Source organism: Caloenas nicobarica, chromosome 24 (assembly GCF_036013445.1).
Source record: "Caloenas nicobarica isolate bCalNic1 chromosome 24, bCalNic1.hap1, whole genome shotgun sequence".
Taxonomy (NCBI): Eukaryota; Metazoa; Chordata; class Aves; order Columbiformes; family Columbidae; genus Caloenas; species Caloenas nicobarica.
The window spans coordinates 2889180-2907298 of record NC_088268.1 but is presented as its reverse complement, the minus strand read 5'-3'; the positions used below and the strand labels follow the sequence as shown (position 1 = coordinate 2907298).

General features: G+C 56.2%; 2 protein-coding genes across 2 annotated transcripts; both read left to right on the top strand.

Moving 5' to 3' along the window:
- Window positions 1–1729: 1729 nt before the first annotated feature.
- Window positions 1730–5825, top strand: PRR29 (proline rich 29). The gene is made up of 6 exons (XM_065651364.1): window positions 1730–1807; window positions 2264–2390; window positions 3528–3643; window positions 4850–5025; window positions 5164–5234; window positions 5794–5825. The coding sequence occupies exons 1-6, from the start codon at window positions 1730–1732 to the stop codon at window positions 5823–5825; spliced, it is 600 nt and encodes a 199-aa protein (XP_065507436.1).
- Window positions 5826–8593: 2768 nt separating this feature from the next.
- On the top strand, window positions 8594–12907 carry LOC135998174 (1-acyl-sn-glycerol-3-phosphate acyltransferase alpha-like). Its single transcript, XM_065651307.1, has 6 exons — window positions 8594–8781; window positions 10994–11127; window positions 11788–11963; window positions 12100–12195; window positions 12429–12501; window positions 12672–12907. Exons 1-6 carry the CDS (start codon window positions 8594–8596, stop codon window positions 12905–12907), a joined length of 903 nt encoding a protein of 300 aa, XP_065507379.1.
- The last annotated feature ends 5212 nt before the right edge of the window (window positions 12908–18119 follow it).

Below are 18119 nucleotides of genomic sequence, written 5' to 3'. Positions count from 1 at the left end.
GACACAGCACAGGGGACAGCAGCTGCCAAGATGCCACTCTGTATCCAGGATTTGTCTTCATGTGCAACGACAAACTGGTTTCTAAACTGGTTTTCTATACCACTTAGGAGCCAGCAGTGATGATGTGGGGGACGTATTGCCTCAGTCGTGCTTACTTCATCTTCCTCGAGCCTTAGGCAAGGCTGCTGCCTCCTGCCTGTGTTTCCTCAACTTGGGAATCTCTCTGGCTCTGATATGTCCCCAGGGCAGGGGGATGACACAAGGGGTGCACCGTCACCTTGTTGGCCTCTCCCAGTTATCGGAGGGCAGCTCAGCGAGTTGTTGCTGCTGGGCCATAACAGCACAGCTCACCTGGGCTTGATGCATCACCGTCCCAGTGTCCCCAGTCTTGCGGCTGACCATCAAGCCCATAATGACCCCGCTCTGCTCCTCAACTAATTCCCCAAAGCTCGTTGATGCTAAACTTTCCTTGCATTGTGAGGAATGGCTGAGGGAGCTGGGGGTTCAGCCTGGAGAACAGGAGCTGAGGGGAGACCTTCTGATCTCTGACCTGCCTGAAAGGAGCTGGGAGCCAGGGGGGGTCGGGCTCTGCTCCCCAGGAACAAGCGCCAGGAGCAGAGGAAACGGCCTCAAGTTGCGCCAGGGGAGGTTGGGGTTGGATCTGGGGAACAATTTCTTCTCTCTGTGTGACAAGCGTGCTGCGGGACTTAAAAAGGGACATGCCCACGGTGACATGCTGCCTGTCCCTGCCTGCAGCTGAGCCCCCAGCCTGTGCCCTGTCCTGCAACGCTGCACAAGAGGCATCAGGGATGTGGGTTGCACCAGAGGGCAGCTTGTAAAACCCCCAAAGGGGCTGAAGGTGCGAGGGGGGACCTGGGGGCATTCAGAGCAGGTCCCCTGGACCCCTTGTTGTCCCACCGCTGGCAGAAGGTTTCCTCACGTTGCTCAGCCCTTCGCCCCTTGAATCCTTCCCGCAGACAAGAACAATATTAGCACTGGTGAGCCAGGCTCTGCCAGAAGCAGGGGGTAATCAGCAACAGTAATTAAATGTGCAAATAACGGGAATTTGGGAGTTACGACAAAAGGCAGAGGAACAATCTGGAGGGGCTTGGAGAAATTAGGAACACAGAGCAAAATCTAATCAAGCAGAAAATAGTCTGACTGGAGCCAACGGCTGGAGGCAAAGGCAATGCTCCTCCCCTGGCATCTGGAGGTGTCTCTGGTGCATTTTTGGGGGCAGGACAGGAGGTTTTGGAGAGATTTGTTCCCGCATGGTGAGCAGGGCTGGCTGCAGGCTGGGTTCCTGGGAAAAATTCCCAGAACTGTGCTATGGGTGGATGGCAGATTTTGGATGTAATATTGATGGCGGAAAAAAAAAAATCACCCAGAAGAGCAGTCTGAGGAAATGCACCGGATGGAGGTGGAGGAAAGAAACCTGAGGCTAAGCGGGAAGTTGGGCTTTTTTGGGGGAGAAAGTGGTTTTGCATTGCAACGAGTCTGCTCTGAGCAACCTGAGCTGGTGAAGATGTGTCTGCTCATGGCAGGGGTAGGACTGGATGAGCTCTGAAGGTCCCTTCAACCCAAACTGTTCTGTGATTCTATGGTCCTGGGGACACACTGCAGGAAAACCCAGCCCAGTGATGCTCCTCCCTGGCCAAACCTCCGGGGGGGTTTGTTTCCCCCAGCAGCTATAGCAACGAGTCCTGTTGCAGCTCTGCCTGCCCCAGCCATGGAGGTGGGGACAGTAGGGGACCCCCGTGGGGCCTGGGGGGACACCCCAGCAGAGACCTACATCGTCCCAAACAGGGTAAGCCCCAGAGAGAAGCTCCATGTCTGGATTTATGGGATAGACAGGGTGGGGAAATGGGGAGAGTGGGTGGAGAGAGGGGCTGAGGTTGGGTTTTGGGGGGACACTGGGATCTGGGGCAGCAAAGCCGCTCTGTGATGGGGCTCTTTGCAAAATGCTCCTCTGTCCCTCTTCCCTAACAAGGCTGCTGTTTCACAGGGACATGTCCCCAGCACTTGCCAGGCGTGCAATCCCTCCAGGCTTGCAGGGCTGCACCCTGAAAAGACAGGGGTTGGTGCAAGCCAGGCTCCCACCCCTGCTCCCCCGGGGCCAGCGCTGCTCTGCTCCCCACCACCAGCTCCTCTCCCCGCTCCTGCCCTCTTGCCGCCCTGCCAGGGCACTGAATTAAACCAAAAATGGGAAATCCCTGAGGTTTTCCTTCCTTCCTTCCTTCCTTCCTGCCCTCCTGCCTTTCAGCTCCCACCTGAGCGATGTCCCCGTGGGGTTGTGCCAGTGTCCCCGCAGCCGATGATGATCCTGCAGCAGCTTCCTTGGACCACGTCTGCCCTGGTCCCCCCAGCTGGACCCCTGCACGTCCGGGAAGGTGCGTGACAGTAGATGTAGAGCTCAGCATTAAAACCAGCTTAACTTCATCCTTTTCTTTTTTTTCCCCGGCCTTTTCAGGATGAGGAGCAGGCAGGGGGACTGTGCCCACCCTCTGCAGCCTCTCAGGGCGGTGATTCCATGTCTGCTTTGCTCCATGGGATGAGATTTTAGGTGGTTTTACCCACCCTGAAGCCTGGGCTGGCTTTGGCAACACCAGGACGCTCCCAGGGAATGGTTTTGGGCTGGTTTTTGAAATCACACTTCCATATCCTTCACCAGCTTCGTAGCCCTTCTCCGAACTCTAATCTTGGATCTAATCTGATCTTGGAGGCAGCTCCTCTGGCAGATTTGCAGGCATTTTGCAGGGGAACTTCACGCCTGTGGCAAATGGGGATGTTCTGATGGGGATGCAGAGCCAGACACTGTGTTTCCCCTGCAGCTGGATTGCTCTCAGCAGACATGACACAGCTTGGGCATCCAGCCACGGGGACAGGGACACTGACCTGTACATGCACGGCTGCTCCAGGTCCCAGCATTTTGTGCAGAGCATCCCCCGCCTGCTCCTCACCTGCACCCAGCTCCGTAGGTGCTTGCATCTGGGAATGGAGATGGGAGCAGACCCCATAGTCCAGCCCCAGCTCCTGTCCTCTTGGGGGGTCTCTGAGCTCCCCTGGGTGAGACGTGGTGCAAAGCAGAGCTGACCCCACACGGTGACACCCCCAAAACACCGGCTCTGCCGCCCGGTGCCAAGGCAGAGGCTCGCCAAGCCGCTGAGCGCTGCCAGGACCACAGCAATTCTCCTCCGAATGGGTGGAAAGTCCAATGCCTCCAGCACCGCTAATCACCTTTTGTGAGCAGCCTTCAGCAAGCCAGACCAGATGTTTAATCACATTTGCAAATAAGAAAAAGGCTGAAATAGGGCTATTTTAAAGCTTTATCCAAGCAAAATAATTTTTAAGTGCCACCTAGGCCTTCCAAGTTGGGGTGGGGGAAGTTTGGCTTCGTTCCTGTCAGTTGGGCATAGGGACAAGCCCTGGTGCTGCCAAGTGCCACCCCAGGCACTCATCCCACGGCTGCTGTTCTTGTGCCCTTGCTCCAATCTCTATCTGATGCAGAGCTTCTTACTTTCTGGCAGACTTAATCGATTTGATGATGATTCAAAACTCCCAAATGCACCAGGTGGTGATGAACAGCCTGGCTGTATCGGCACTGACGTCCTTCGGGTTCGGGCCATCTGCAGCCGCTGCCCAGGTAAGGGTCAGGGATGCTGGATGGACAAAGAGACCAGGGGACCAAAAGGACCAAAAAATTGAGAGCTGCGCAGGCGAGCGGGATGCTCGTGTAACTGCTTTGGCACAGCCTGGGACCCATCTGGGCACAGAAGCTGGGTGGTCTCAACCCATCTCACTCCAGGTTCTGCAGCCTCTTGGCATTTTGGGGCTCTTTGTGCTGGTTTGACCCCCCCACTCTGTCAGCACAGATTGCATCCACGCTGCTCAGAGGTGATTTAGCCCGGCAGGGAAGAGCCAGGACCCTCCCTGTGGTTGGGGCAGCCGAGCAGCGAGGCTGAGCGCTGTTATCATGTCTCTGCGAGGGCTTTCATTTAAGAGTCCACCTCGAACCAAAAGCATATTAAACATTTCATCTCCCTGGTGGGGAAACAAATGCTGCTTTCTTGGCGGGGGTGAGAGCTGGGCTGTGGGCAGCTGCCTCGTCTGCTGCCAGCTGGCAAATCCAGCCACACACCCTCTGTGCTGCCCACCCAGTGCCCACCAGTTCACCATGCTGGTCAAGACTGGACCCTGTCACATCTCAGCAGATGGAGCAAACGAGCAATTCTCAGCAGCATTTTTGGTAGAATCATAGAATGGTTTGGGTTGAAGGGCCCTTCTCAGCTCCCCCAGTGCCCCCCCTGCCATGGGCAGGGACATCTGCACCAGCTCAGGTTGCTCAGAGCCCCGTCCAGCCTGGCCTGGGATGTCTCCAGGGATGGTTCAGCCACCACCTCTCTGGCCAACCTGGGCCAGGCTCTCACCACCCCCAGGGCCAACAATTCCTTCCTCGTGTCCAGCCTGAACCTCCCTCCTTTAGTTTCAAACCATCACCCCTTGTCCTATTGCAACAGGCCCTGCTGAAAAGTCTGTCCCCATCTTTCTGATCGGCCCCTTTTAAGTACAGAAAAGCCACAATAAGGTCTCCCCGGAGCCTTTTGAAGTCCTGGCTGTGGGACTGTCACCGCTCCGTGTCCCCAGCAGCCGGGTTCCCGCGCTGGATGACCACGGGGTTTGTGTGGGATGGAGCCCACCCAGCCCGACCCTGGGAGAGCGGTGCTGTGCTGGTGGCATCGCGGCCAATGCTCCCTGGGAGCCTTCTCGCTGGTGCATTGGGGAGCAGTGCCCCACGGAGATGCTGCCAAAAGGGGCGCAGCACAACCTTGTATTTTGTTCCTCCCCGCAGGTGATGGCAATGCCTTTGCAGACCACAGAGGAAGAGGAGGCTGTGGTTTTCCATCATCACTACATTCCCTACCCCAGTCCAGCCCCTGTCCTGGCGTGGCCGGTCCCGGTGCAGGATCGGGGACCGGTGGCCGTGCGGTACCTGGGCACAGGCTCGTTAGCCGAGGATGGGGAGGTGTGAGTAACAAGGGTGTTGCTTTGCGCCACTCAGCGCCGTGTCCCCATGGCCGCTAGTGTAACGGGACCTCCAGCCCAAGCTGGGACACAAGGAGCAACACCAGGTCATCACTTACTTCTGTCCTTGTTCTTCTCCAGCAGCGCAGTGCCCCCCCCTCCACCTCCCAGCGCCACGGGGACCGTGGGAGCCAACGTCCCACCAGCATCAGGTAAGGACATGTTCTACCCATGTCCCTCAATAAGGGATATCTTGCCCTCAAGTGTGCCCTCAAGGGTCTGGAGCACAAGTCTGATGGGTCTGAGGGACCTGGGGGGTTCAGCTGGAGAACAGGAGCTGAGGGGAGACCTTCTGATCTCTGACCTGCCTGAAAGGAGCTTGGAGCCAGGGGGGGTCGGGCTCTGCTCCCCAGGAACAAGCGCCAGGAGCAGAGGAAACGGCCTCAAGTTGCGCCAGGGGAGGTTGAGGTTGGATCTGGGGAACAATTTCTTCCCCAAAGGGCTGTGGGGCACTGGAACAGGCTGCCCAGGGCAGTGCTGGAGTCACCATCCCTGGAGGGGTTGGACAGACGGACATGAGGTTCTCAGGGACATGGGGCAGGGCCAGGGCTGGGGGAACGGTTGGACTGGGTGATCTTGAGGGTCTTTTCCAACCAAAATGATTCCATATATCAACCAGGCAGTGCCCAGTCAAAGACTGAGCCCTCCCTGTCCCTCCATCCATCTGATCCTGGGGGTGCACAACCTCCAGCTCCCCCTTGCTCTCTGCAGAGTACTATGACGTGATGGCGGAGAGGCTGTGAGCTCCACACTTCCCAAGATGGTTTCTCCTGCACATCCCAGTCCTCAACCCCAGAAGATCCTGCAGGTGCTGAGCATGGGTGCTCCATGACACCTATAAGTTTTGGTGTGGCTGGTGGGGGAGGGAGCCAACGTGCCCAGCAAAATGCACAAAGTGCATTTTGCTGGGCACGTTGGCTCCCTCCCCCACCAGCCACCCCAAGGAAAGGGGTGTCACAAAGCCTGTCACCAAACCCCAGGTGACAGCATGACCCCAAAGAGGGACAGGCTTTATCTCCATGCTCTGCAGAAGGCTGGTCGCTGGTGACATCCCGATCCTGGGTGGACAATATGTTCCTGCCGAGCCATGAGGACTCTGCAGCACGGGCTGTGCCGTGTCCCCATGGGTGGGGGCCAGTGCTGCCAACCCAGGTGGTCCTGGTCTTCATTAATCCCTTCAGATCTCAAAGCAGCACATTGCCTGTAATTAATTTGCTTTGTTAAGAAAGCACCCTGCTGTCACTAATTAAGCATTTGTAATTATCAGACTGCTGGCTCATTGCCTGAATGCAGGGTTCTCTTCAAGCTGGGGGGGGTAAAGGCGGGGTGTGAGCATACAGAAAGATGGTAGCCAGGCAGTTGTACCTTAAATCCCCTCCTTCTGCCTCCAATGGGCATGAGTCCTGCCCTGTTTGTCTTCTGGGGTCCCAATGGAAAGGAGGTTTTATGCTTCCTGAGCCCAGGATTGAGCTGTGCTCTGGCACAGGCAGCAAAACTCAGCCTGGCTCCTGCTGAAGCTGGAGGAGAAGCTCCAAATGTGCAGCAGAAGAGTTCTGTTGGGTTGCAGCATGAAGGCACATCTCCAGCAAGAAGGGAAGGAGACTGTCCAAAAGCTGAGCTGAGTTCGATGGGAAACCAGGCTGGTGCACAAAGGTTTCCACATCTATATGGACAGAAAAGGAAGAAGGAGGAGTGGAGTCATCAGGGGATGGGGTGGACAGGAAGGATGGGCTCAAGGTGTGTCCCAATCTTAGCTTGAATATGAGAATAAGGAGAGGAATGGGAGGATGAAGCAACGGGGATTGCCACACCCGCAATGGAAGCAACCTTTGGAGCCTTCTCTGAGTCACACTGGTTGAACTGGGGCACCCTTCAGCTGGTGGCACGGAGACCACGGCACAGCCAGGACCCCAAAGGCATCTGCTTGCATCTCCATCGGAGGGACAGGGAGAAGGTGTGGGTGGAAAGAGAAGCCATGGACATGGAGCAGAATGGAGCAGAGGACATAAAGAGCGGTTTTGCTGAAGGTAGGTCCTGTTGGATGAAGTGCTGCTGGGTTTGACACTGATGATGTGATGTCTCTCCCCAGTGTGGTATAATGGGGTTTTGCTCATTATACCCCAGAGCCCTGATGGGGTTATAGGAAGGCATCAGTGGAGATTTCTTGTTGCAGGCTCCTGCCCCAAGGGTCAAGGATGAACTGATGGGTCTGGGCAGCAGTGTGTGGATGTCCCTGGCAGGGCCGGGGACATGGAACCACCAGGCTGGGAGGTGCTGCTCATGGCTGAGCCCAGGCTGGGGTTATCTCTGCAATGACAAGCGTTTTCTTTTTAAAAGCAAGATCAGATTTCCGCAGGACAACCCAGAGTTGTTCTGGGTTGCGAGTGCCCAGCATGAAAGCAACAGAGAGGAAGGAGAGGCTAACTAGACCTCTGTGCATGCTAATTGCACCTAACACAATGCAGCCCCAGCTGCCAAATGGGGCCAGGGCTGGTGTCATCTCCAGCCCAGGGTGGGACCAGGAGGGGTGGCAGGGCTCAGACCCCTGTGGCATCACCTGGACCTCGGTGACAGATGCTGGGACATGGGAGAGGAAGGGCAGAGGGGCTCCTGCAGGGAGACGGGGAGCACTGGCACCACGTGCCTGCTGCAGAGCCAGGCAGGGAGCAGCAGGGAGATATTTTCCGATAATCTGCTACTCTGCAGGATGAGGTCTGGGGATTAGCCACGATGCAAACAGGGAATTGCAACATGCCTTGTCGGGGTGATGGGCATGGGCCAGAAGCAGCTCCTGCTGTCCAACCAGCTGAGATTCCCCTTTCCCAGGATTGGGGACCCTGTGGCCAGGAGAGGTGCCCAGAGCATGGAGACCGTCATGGGCAACAGAGCTGATCGCACTGTCGGAGGCATTGCGGTGGCTTTTAACAGCCCAGAAGGGGACTTATCTGCAGTGACCCCCTCAGTGATGTGGGGTCCCTGGTGTTGACTCATCACCACTGTCCACCCTTGGTGGGGCAGCCTGCCTCCCATCTCATAGAATTATAGAGTAGGCTGAAGGAACCTTCCCAGCTCCCCCAGTGCCCCCCTGCCATGAGCAGGGACATCTGCACCAGCTCAGGTTGCTCAGAGCCCCGTCCAGCCTGGCCTGGGATGTCTCCAGGGATGGTTCAGCCACCACCTCTCTGGCCAACCTGGGCCAGGCTCTCACCACCCTCAGGGACAACAATTCCTTCCTTATGTCCAGCCTGAATCTCCTCCTTTAGTTTCAAACCATCACCCCTTGTCCTATCACGACAGACCCTGCTGAAAACTCTGAGCCAGTCCATCCTCAAGCTTCTGTACAGGGTGAGATTCACACAGCACCTTCCCCTGGACCAGCCCCAAACACCCACGTGCTGTGCTCTCGACACACCTGAGTCACCTGCCACGCTCCTCGGCATTCCCTGTTCCACTTGCCTCCTACTCCCGGGGACGCGGGCTGAGCTCCCCAGCATCCTCCCGCCAGGGCAGCATGATGGAGGTGGTCCTGCTCCACGGGCTGCTGCTCCTCCTCCCTTTGGCAGCCCTGCTGCTTTACCGGTACAATGCCACCTTCCACTACTTCTGCAAGGTGGCTTTCTTCCACTGCTGGCTTGTGGTCATGGCCACCGTCCTCTTCCCCTTGGCTCTCCTTCGGGGACGCTCCGTGGAGAACATGAAGTGAGTATGGCCTGGGGATGTTCTTCTGATGTGGAGATGGCTGGGGCTTGGTTGTGATGGAGGAGCTCATGTGGTCTTGTGGACATGCTGTCTCCTTCTCGGGGCATATCCACAGCATGTTATGGCGGGTGGTTGAGCCCTGGGGCCACAACGAAGGCTGTGGTCATGTCCATGTGGCAATGAAGGGTGCATCTGCGTCCTGTGGTGTAGTGAAGAGGTGCTGGATGTGCCCCAGGACAGTTACACCATGATGGAGGTGGCCAGCTGGGTTGGGACTGGTGGTCGCTGGAAGATGAAGTGGTGTGAAAGGGATGATTCTTGGCCATTGCAATGTTGGGGTCATCAGTTGGGTGGGTGACGGGGGTTTTGGCAAAGATTGGACATATGATAATTAGCAGATGCAAATGCACACCCATCGCCATGTCCCTGGCAAGGCAGCCAGGTCTTGCTCAGTGGGAGCCCTGGGGACTGTGCTTTGGCAGAGGGAGTTTGGAATGTCCCGGTGCCACCAGCTGTTGGGGATGGCACCGTCACGTCCTGGTGAGTCAGGACCCTTTGCTCAGGGGTGGTAGCAGCTGAGATAACACTGCTGTGCAACACGCGAGGAAGGTCTGGCTGCTTTTCAAGGGCGTTGCAATCTTGTTGCTGGATTCCTGGGCATGATAGCATACCAGAAGGGATATAATTATGTCAGAGTGAAAAATATCGGAGCCTGTGGTATTTACTGAGCTCGAGCCATCATGTATTTGTGCTGATGGATTTCGGGCCCTGGGAAGGAGTGTGGTCAGAGATTTGATGTTATCAGTCTGTATGTAGCCTCTGTCACTCATCCTGTGCAGAAATGCTGTGCTCGTCCTCCAGAGTTGCTCTGAACCCTGGCACAAGCGCTTCCAGCTTAGTGGAAATACGCGGTGTGATGCAGCAGTGACTCATGCTGCCTTATCTTGTCCCACCTCTGCCTTATCTTGTCCCACCGACACCTCGAAGCCATCCTCCCCCGGAGCAGCGTGCCCAGCTCCATCTCCTCCCCAACCTCCAAATCCCAAAGCCTCCGGCTTGGAGCATGTTCCTGTCATTAGTCCTGGCTTTGGGGCATTGCCACGAGTGTTTTGCTTCTCTGCAGACACAGGCATCTCTGGGCCTGCATCTCCCAAGGAATGGGTGGTCTTGTGATACAATGAATCCTCTAAGCATCATCATGCCTCCTTATCTCTCTGTGTTTGCCTCTGCTCTCTCCTCCCAAACTTCTTCTCATCCCGATGTGGTGCTGAGCTCTTGCAGGCAGCCCTGTCCCCTGCCCTGTCCCCTCTGGGCTCCCTGGGACCAGTCGCTGCCAGAGATGTGGACCCTGGCACAGGTGTTCTCTGTGCTCTAGGTTGGACAGTGCCCCATTTCAACACCAAAAGCATACCAGCTTTTTATCTCCACTACGGGTGCTGCAATCCCTGTTGCTCCATCCTCCCTCCATTCCTCTTGTTATTTTCATGCTAAGTGTCACCCTTCATCAGCACTGCCATCCTGATGTCATCCTTCCTGCCCAACCCTCCCTGCATGGTGACACCACTTCTCCTTGTTCTTCCTTCCATCTGCACAGATGGAAAAACCTCCATCTCAGGTCTAGTGATGCTGTTCTTTGTGTTTTCCTCTAATGAACGAAGCTGAGTTGGTTTTCTCTTCCCTGCTCTCTTCCCCCTCCACCTGGAGCACAAAGCTTGGTGCCCGCTCTGCAAGGACAGTCCCTGGAGACATCTGCATCCCCATAGACTTGTCTGTCTCAAGACTGTTCCTCTGCACACCCATTTTTTAATGCTCGATGACTTGCACCCTGGCTGTAGGCAGACATCCTATCCCTTCTCTTCTTGCTTTCCCATCATCCCTGGATATCAGAAAACCTGTTTCTTTTTCTCCCACCAGCTTGTGCTGGCTGCTCTTCTTCATCAGAAACTCCAATGTGGACTTTCTGCTACTGAGACAGCAGCTGGTCCTACCTTGGGGATGGTTATAAGGACAGCTCTGATCACAAATGTGCTTAGAAAAGCAAAGCATCACCGAGACTGAACACAGATCCACCTTGGGACAGACTATTTGCTCGTGTAGACCAGATCTAGCCTGGCCCATCTTGCTCCCTAAGTGAATGTGAAGGGCCATAAAAAAACCCAAGCAGTGCCTTCTCTGTGTTGATCTGCTCCCCACGTATGTTCCTCTGCCCTAGGCTCCTGCGTGTTGCCATCCGGCCCCTCAAACACTTCTATGGCATCAAGATGCAGGTGTGGGGCTCTGAGCATCTGAACACCAAGGAGCCCTATGTGATGGTTTGCAACCACCAAGCTTTCCTTGACCTCATGGGTATGTGCAAGGGATGGGGGTTCACCACTGCATGGACAACCTTTGGGGTGCTGCAAGGGTGGACCAGGCTCACTCTGAGGGGTCCCAGTGACACCAGCACCAGGATTTGTATGGGGCAGCATGGTAGGCACTGGCCAGAATAGCTGGTGGGACAGGACCTCCTGGCCTTGGAGAACAGGAGGCTGAGGGGAGACCTTATTGCTCTCTACAACTATGTGAAAGGAGGTTGCAGTATGGAGGGTGTTGGTCTCTTCTCCCAAGTAGCAAGTGATAGGACAAGAGGAAACGGCCTCAAGTTGCACCAGGGAAGGTTCAGATTGGATGTTGGGGAAAAAAATTCTTCACAGAAAGTGTTATGAAGCATTGGAACAGGCTGCTCAGGGTAGTGGTGGAGTGTCCATCCCTGGAGGGGTTTAAAAGGCGCATAGATGAGGTTCTTGGGGACACGGTTTAGTGCTAGAGTTAGGTTATGGTTGGACTCAATGATCTTTAGGGTCTCTTCCAACCAAAACAATTCAATGATTCTATGGTTATGAGTATGCTGCAGAGAGAGGATTGGGACAATGGAAGATGATGCCAGGTCACTGCAGCCACAGGGCTGGTTGGTTCTGGGTGCCACTGAGCAGGAACGGATCCTTTCCTCTCTCATCCATCCTCCAGGCATGGTGGAGTTCCTTCCCGACCGCTGCGTGCCCATTGCCAAGAAGGAGCTCATCTACATGGGCATCGTGGGGTGGGCCTGCTGGCTCAGTGGCATCATCTTTATCAACCGCCACAAAACAGAAGATGCGATCTATGTCATCTCCCGGACGGCTAGCACCATGCGGCGTGAAAATGTGAGAGGAGCGGGCAGCAGGGGGGAGTCAGGAGCAAACACCGATGGGACGAGGGTGGCATGGGGAGGACTGACATCGCAAGTGCCAGGGTGCCCTGGTCAAGGTCCTCAATCATGTTTCTCCCTGTCCCGTTCAGCTCCGAGTGTTGATTTTCCCTGAAGGTACCAGGAATGAGGGCAAATCCATGCTGCCCTTCAAGCGCGGGGCTTTCCACTTGGCCGTGCAAGCACAGGTGAGGCCACCATCCCCCTCTACCTGCCCTTGATGGAGTGGGGTGGGCATGCACCCTGGGGCAGCGGGATGGGGACGTTGGGATGTTTTGGGGTCTGCAGTCCCCAGGGACAAGTGTTGTGCAGGACCCAGGGAGGGGACAGGGACCTGCTGAAGCAGGTACAGCAGGAGCTGGAGTTCCACCTGGGGATGGGGTCTGTATGGAGGACACCCCTGATTCTCCATCTCCTACAGGTTCCCATTATCCCCATTGTGATCTCCCCGTACTGGGACTTCTTCAGCTCCAAGGACAAGAAATTCACTTCTGGTAAGTGATGGACAAGAAGTCTCATTGCCAGAAGGGCTGGCAGTGGGGATGAGGCATGCGGGGCTTGGTGGTCTCTCTGTGGGACATCGAGGTGTGGGGAGGCAGCTGGTGGTGGAGGATGCTGGTGGGTTCCTCTAAGAGCATCCCTGGCCTTTCCCTTCTCTCTCCAGGGACGTGCACCATCCGAATCTTCCCCAGGGTAGAAACCCAGGGCCTGAGTCCAAAGGATGTCCCCGAGCTGACAGACACTGTCCGCCAGGCCATGGCTGATGCCTTTGCCGAGATGTCTGCAGGTCACCATGGGGACCATCATGCTGAGCAGCGCTTGCACTGCACCAGGGCCAGTGCTGGCAGGGGGACAGAAAACCTTCAGTGTGACAAGGACACAACCAGGACCAGCAATTAGGCAGAGAGACTGAGCCCCTTGGGGACATGAGGGAGGTGGCACACCTGTAGGCTGGACAATGCTGTCCCCTTGTTCCCTGCAGATGTGTCCACCAGACCTGGCAGGTCCAGCAGGATGGTGCCCTGGTGCCAGGGGAAGCAGAGCAGTGCAGGAGGGCACCAGGCGGCACCCTAAAAACAGTGTGAGGTGTCCCCAGAAACCTCTTGCTATGACTGAGTCTCCTCCCCAGGGCATTGCCTGTCTCCCCCAAACCTGGCCCCAGGGTAACAACCCTCCTCTGTCTGGTTGGCTCCTGCTTGCACACTGGGTAGCAGGGAGAGATGTGATGGGCAGGGTCTGGGCTTCACTGCACCGTTTGAGGGCGGTGAAACACTGGCCCAGGTTGGCCAGAGAGGTGGTGGATGAAGCATCCCTGGAGACATCCCAGGCCAGGCTGGACGGGGTTCTGAGCAACCGGAGCTGGTGCAGATGTCCCTGCTCATGGCAGGGGGGGCACTGGGGGAGCTTTGAAGGTCCCTCCCATCCTAAACTATTCTATGGTACTACGATTTACCCCTGACGGTGTGACTGGCAGGGGGGTTCACCCATGGTCTTGCTGGGTCGCTTCTTCCAGAGGCTTCTGCAAGCTGGTTGATGCTGTTCAGATGCAGCCATCTCTGGGGAGGAGTCCAGAGCACAGTGTGTGGGGGGGGCAGGAGGTCCAGGGTATATTGCCATGTGGGAAGAGCATCCTCCATGCTGATCTATGAGACAAGAGTACAAGATTAAACAGTCCGTACCTGGTGGTGTGTGTGCATGGTGTCCTGCCTGCATCTTTGGGGCTGAGAGGACCGTGGGGAGGGGGATCCATCCTCTTATTGCCATGAAGCGGGCCTGCATCATTGCACGCAGAGGTGAGGGTTTTAAACTAAAGGAGGGGAGATTCAGGCCACACATGAGGAAGGAATTGTTGGCCCTGAGGGTGGTGAGAGCCTGGCCCAGGTTGGCCAGAGAGGTGGTGGCTGAACCATCCCTGGAGACATCCCAGGCCAGGCTGGACGGGGCTCTGAGCAACCTGAGCTGGTGCAGATGTCCCTGCTCATGGCAGGGGGGGCACTGCGGGAGCTGGGAAGGTCCCTTCAACACAAACTGCTCTATGATTCTATGAAACTGTGGCCAAACAGGAGTGCAGTGCTCTGGTTTGGCATCATTCCTGCTCTTGGGAACAGCTGGCTCGTTCTGAAGGAAATTCTGCAGAACTATGGAAACCATCCCCCCAGGTGGATACCACTGGGCAAAAATATCAGCAACAGAAAAGTGGCTTCCCATGAGTAACAACTGACTGGATTGGGAAATGTCAGGTGGAGATGGTTGAGGGCAGCATGCACATGAAGGGTCTCATTTCTCAGGTACCCCTTTATTCCCTTCCCTCCTGCCAGAGTTCCCTACGTGCAGCTCAGTCTGTCAGCTCCGAGCTGGCTCGGCGGTCCCACCACCACGGGGTGTGGTTTGGCTGCCCAGAGCCTTGAACCCAGCAAAGTGTGGTTTGGGTGGTTAAACATTGTCCTGGCTGGATGGCCAGGTTCCAACCAGAGACCTCGCTTGCTGCCAGCGGAGAGCTGGAAGCTTGAGGAGAAGAAGAAAACTCAGCACGGGGATGCTGGGACCACCTTCTACTGGTCCTCCAAGCATGGGGTCTGCAGCCACCCTGCCCTGCCTGCTGCTTTGCATCTTCTACCTCACAGCTGGAGCATCTGCAAAGCCGTAAGCCCTCTCTGTGTCTGCCTCTCCATACCTGGTGGGACGGTGGTTGGTCTCAGTCACAACCTTCACTCTGACTGGTCGCTGCTCAGGGTGGAAATGCTTGGGGTGGTGGGTTGTCCCCACAGAGGACTTAACACTTGGGGTTGGTGTTTCTGGGCTGGTTTGGTGTAGGTACAACCTTGCACGCAAGGCAGTGGGTGAGCAGAGACTTTTCTCCCGCTGCAGAGCGGCCCCTTGGCAGTTTCCCAAGATGTTATGGTTGGACTCGATGGTCTTGAAGGTCTTTTCCAACCAGAATGATTCTGTGTTTAGGCAAAGAACTGTGCCCTAACGAGCATCCTTGGGTAGATGGGGGCAAAGCTGGGTGATGTAGCCCTGCGAAGTGCACCCAGGGCTGGGAAAAACCCAAGTGCCCCCCAGCTTGAGAGTCTGGAGGGGAGGGAAGCACTGGGGTTTGGTGGTGGGTCCCTGCTCTCCTCCACTATTGAGGTGTCCCCTCCCCAGGCGCTACATGGTGCTTGTCCCCTCTGTGTTCTACTATCCGTACCCGGGCAAAGTGCACATCCACCTCATGGACCTGGATGAGCCGGTGCGGGTGACCCTCCACCTGGACAGCAGCCAAGGTGCCCCCAATGTCACCCTGGAGGTGCAGGGCAGCGATATCCTCCAGCTGAACTGGCCTGACTTCTCCAACGTGAGTCATGGCCCCATGGCAGGGCTGAGGACCTGGGGAAGGGGTGTCCATTCCCTACCTACCACCAGAGCTGGGCTGGGGGAACTCAGTGGGGACATGGGGTCCATCCTGGATGGTCAACGAGTGATCTGAAGAGTGGAAGGACATGGTGTGTATACAGAGACCTCGTGGGCTGTATCTGCATCATCTTCCCATCAACACCAGTCCCCTGGTGCCTTCATGGGGCAATGGGGTGGTGATGATCGAGGACAGGTGTGGTGACTCACTGGCATTCAACAAAAAGGCTTTGCAACCATTTCTGCTGTTTCCTCGGGGACAGATTTCTACCCCTCCTGCAGAGAACTATGAGTATGGCTATCTTCACATCTCCATCGAGGGAGGTTCCCTGCAGGTCACTGAGCAGAAGCGAGTTCTGGTGAAATTCCTGAAGCCGGGGACCTTGGTGCAGACAGACAAGGATGTCTACAAGCCTGGACAAACAGGTGAGGGACAGGACCTGCTGGAAGAGCTCATAGGCTCTTGGAATGGAATCCCCAAATTTGGGTCCCAGGCCCTAGTGCTCACTCCTGCTCCTGCCTTTGCTCTCTTCAGTGAAAATTCGGATTGTGCGTTTGGATCCAAACTTAACTCCTAGCAACAGGGAGGTGAGATGGGGTTGGGGCACAAGGTTGGGGGATGGAGGCAATGGGATCCTGACATGCCCAAGACGATGGGTTGTGGCACCAGTGTCACCGCCTTCAGTGTCACCGCCTTCAGCATCATGATGAGTGTGGGGAGGGAATCCCCCAAACACCGAAGGGATGTGGGGTGGGGGGACACACACAACCCTTCCCAGCACCCCCACCCTGAGCACCCAGGGTTCAGCCCTTGGTTTTTGGCATTGGCACAGGAGACGAATTATCCCCTTTGCACCATCCCGCTGCCTGTCTTATCTCACGTGGAGCTTTTATGCATCATTATAACACCTGCTGGTTTTAGACTCCTGGTGTTAGGCGGTGCTGGCAGCCCCAGTCGCACAGCTAGTGCTGTTTGCACAACGCAGCATCGTTGCTCAACCCTCTGTATTTGATCATGCTAAATGCTTCCTCCCTCTTTCTTTGCAGATCCCCTTGGTGGCTGTGCAGGTGAGTTGTCACCCTTGTGCCACTCTGCCAGCTCCCTCGGGAGGAGCAAAGGGCCCCAGCATGTGTGTGTGGTACTGGGGACAAGGAGCGGAGATAGGGACATCCCCAATGCAGTTACAAGGAAGAGCGAGAAGGGGCTTGGGTTCCTTGTACACATTTCCAGCCTGCTGGGGATCAGTTTGCTGTCTTCCTGCAAGATGGGGGCACTGGCCAAACTGGAGAACCCCCTAAGCTTCCAGTCCAGCCTGGAGCATCCCCCTGGCAACTCTGGCTGCTGTAGCCAGGCTGGAGCTCAGCTGACACAGCCCCCAGGGGAAAAACTTTCCTTCTGGAGAGGTGATGCTGCTCTGAGTGTGATGGCAGGGCAAAACCTCTGCTTCTTGCGAGGATACACAGGGTGACTTGAGTCCTTAAGGTTGTCAACCCGCTGCCACCATGCACCCGTCTTCAGCCCCACGAGCGAGGGCTGATGCTGTGTGTCCTTGTGTGCAGGATCCCAGCTGGAACAGTGTGGCAGAGTGGAAGGAGGTGACTCCGCGGCAGGGAATCGTGGACCTGTCCTTTCCACTGGCTGCAGAGACAGACCTGGGCACGTACACCATCAAGGTGGAGGAGAAGAGGCATTCCTTCAGCGTGGAGGGTTATGGTGCGTGGGGACAAAGGCTGGACTCCACACAGGGTGTTTAAGAACCATCGCATAGGATGGCAAGAAACTCCCGAAGGAAGAAATGGGCACAATCCCATTCAGTATTTTATCCTTTCTGTACTTCAAAGGAGCTGAGAAGAAAGATGGGGACAGACTTTCCAGCAGGGCCTGTTGTGATAGGACAAGGGGTGATGGTTTGAAACTAAAGGAGGGAGATCCAGGCTGGACATGAGGAAGGAATTGTTGGCCCTGAGGGTGGTGAGAGCCTGGCCCAGGTTGGCCAGAGAGGTGGTGGCTGAACCATCCCTGGAGACATCCCAGGCCAGGCTGGACGGGGCTCTGAGCAACCTGAGCTGGTGCAGATGTCCCTGCTCATGGATGAGCTGGGAAGGTCCCTTCAACACAAACCATTCTGTCATTCTATGATTCTATCCCATTCCCCGTTTGTCCCCCCTCCAGGGATGCGCCGCTTTGAAGTGCTGATCCGGCTGCCCAACATTGTGACGGTGAAGGATGAGAAGATCCCGCTGGACGTCTGCGGGCGGTGAGCTGGAGAGCAGCCCCAGCAGCCAGGCTGGCTGCTCCTGGGGTGATGCTCCCCAACAGCCTCCCCATCCACTCCCCTTCCTGCACCCTCCCAACAGGTACCCATCTGGGAAACCTTTCCGGGGAAAGGCTAAGGCCAAGTTGTGCCAGTTCCACAGATTTTTTTTTAACCTACGGGAACGTACGAAGATCTGTGCTGAGTTTAGGGGCCAGGTGAGGGCAGCAGGAGCGGGAGAAGGCACATGGTTAGTGGTCCTGGAAATGTTTCTTCATCTTGGGGTGCTTGGGCTGACGATGGCTGGGTGCATCATTCAGGCATCACCAGGTGATCCGGCTCTTGTGTGAAAGTGCTACAAACCCAGAGTCATCCCAAAGAGGGCAGAGGAGCCGAGTGGGGACTCTTGGGGTGATCCTCGGGCCAGGGTGGGCAGGAATGGGACAACCAGCTGCATGGCAGAG

What these genes read in the sequence shown, in the direction of transcription:
- PRR29 (XM_065651364.1), top strand. Translation starts at nt 1,730, where the DNA reads ATGGAGGTGGGGACAGTAGGGGACCCCCGTGGGGCCTGGGGGGACACC. An exon ending in CCTACATCGTCCCAAACAGG is followed by an intron (nt 1,808 to 2,263) that starts GTAAGCCCCAGA and finishes CCTGCCTTTCAG; the next exon opens with CTCCCACCTGAGCGATGTCC. An exon ending in CAACGTCCCACCAGCATCAG is followed by an intron (nt 5,235 to 5,793) that starts GTAAGGACATGT and finishes TGCTCTCTGCAG; the next exon opens with AGTACTATGACGTGATGGCG.
- LOC135998174 (XM_065651307.1), top strand. Translation starts at nt 8,594, where the DNA reads ATGATGGAGGTGGTCCTGCTCCACGGGCTGCTGCTCCTCCTCCCTTTG. An exon ending in ACTTGGCCGTGCAAGCACAG is followed by an intron (nt 12,196 to 12,428) that starts GTGAGGCCACCA and finishes CATCTCCTACAG; the next exon opens with GTTCCCATTATCCCCATTGT. An exon ending in GGACAAGAAATTCACTTCTG is followed by an intron (nt 12,502 to 12,671) that starts GTAAGTGATGGA and finishes TTCTCTCTCCAG; the next exon opens with GGACGTGCACCATCCGAATC.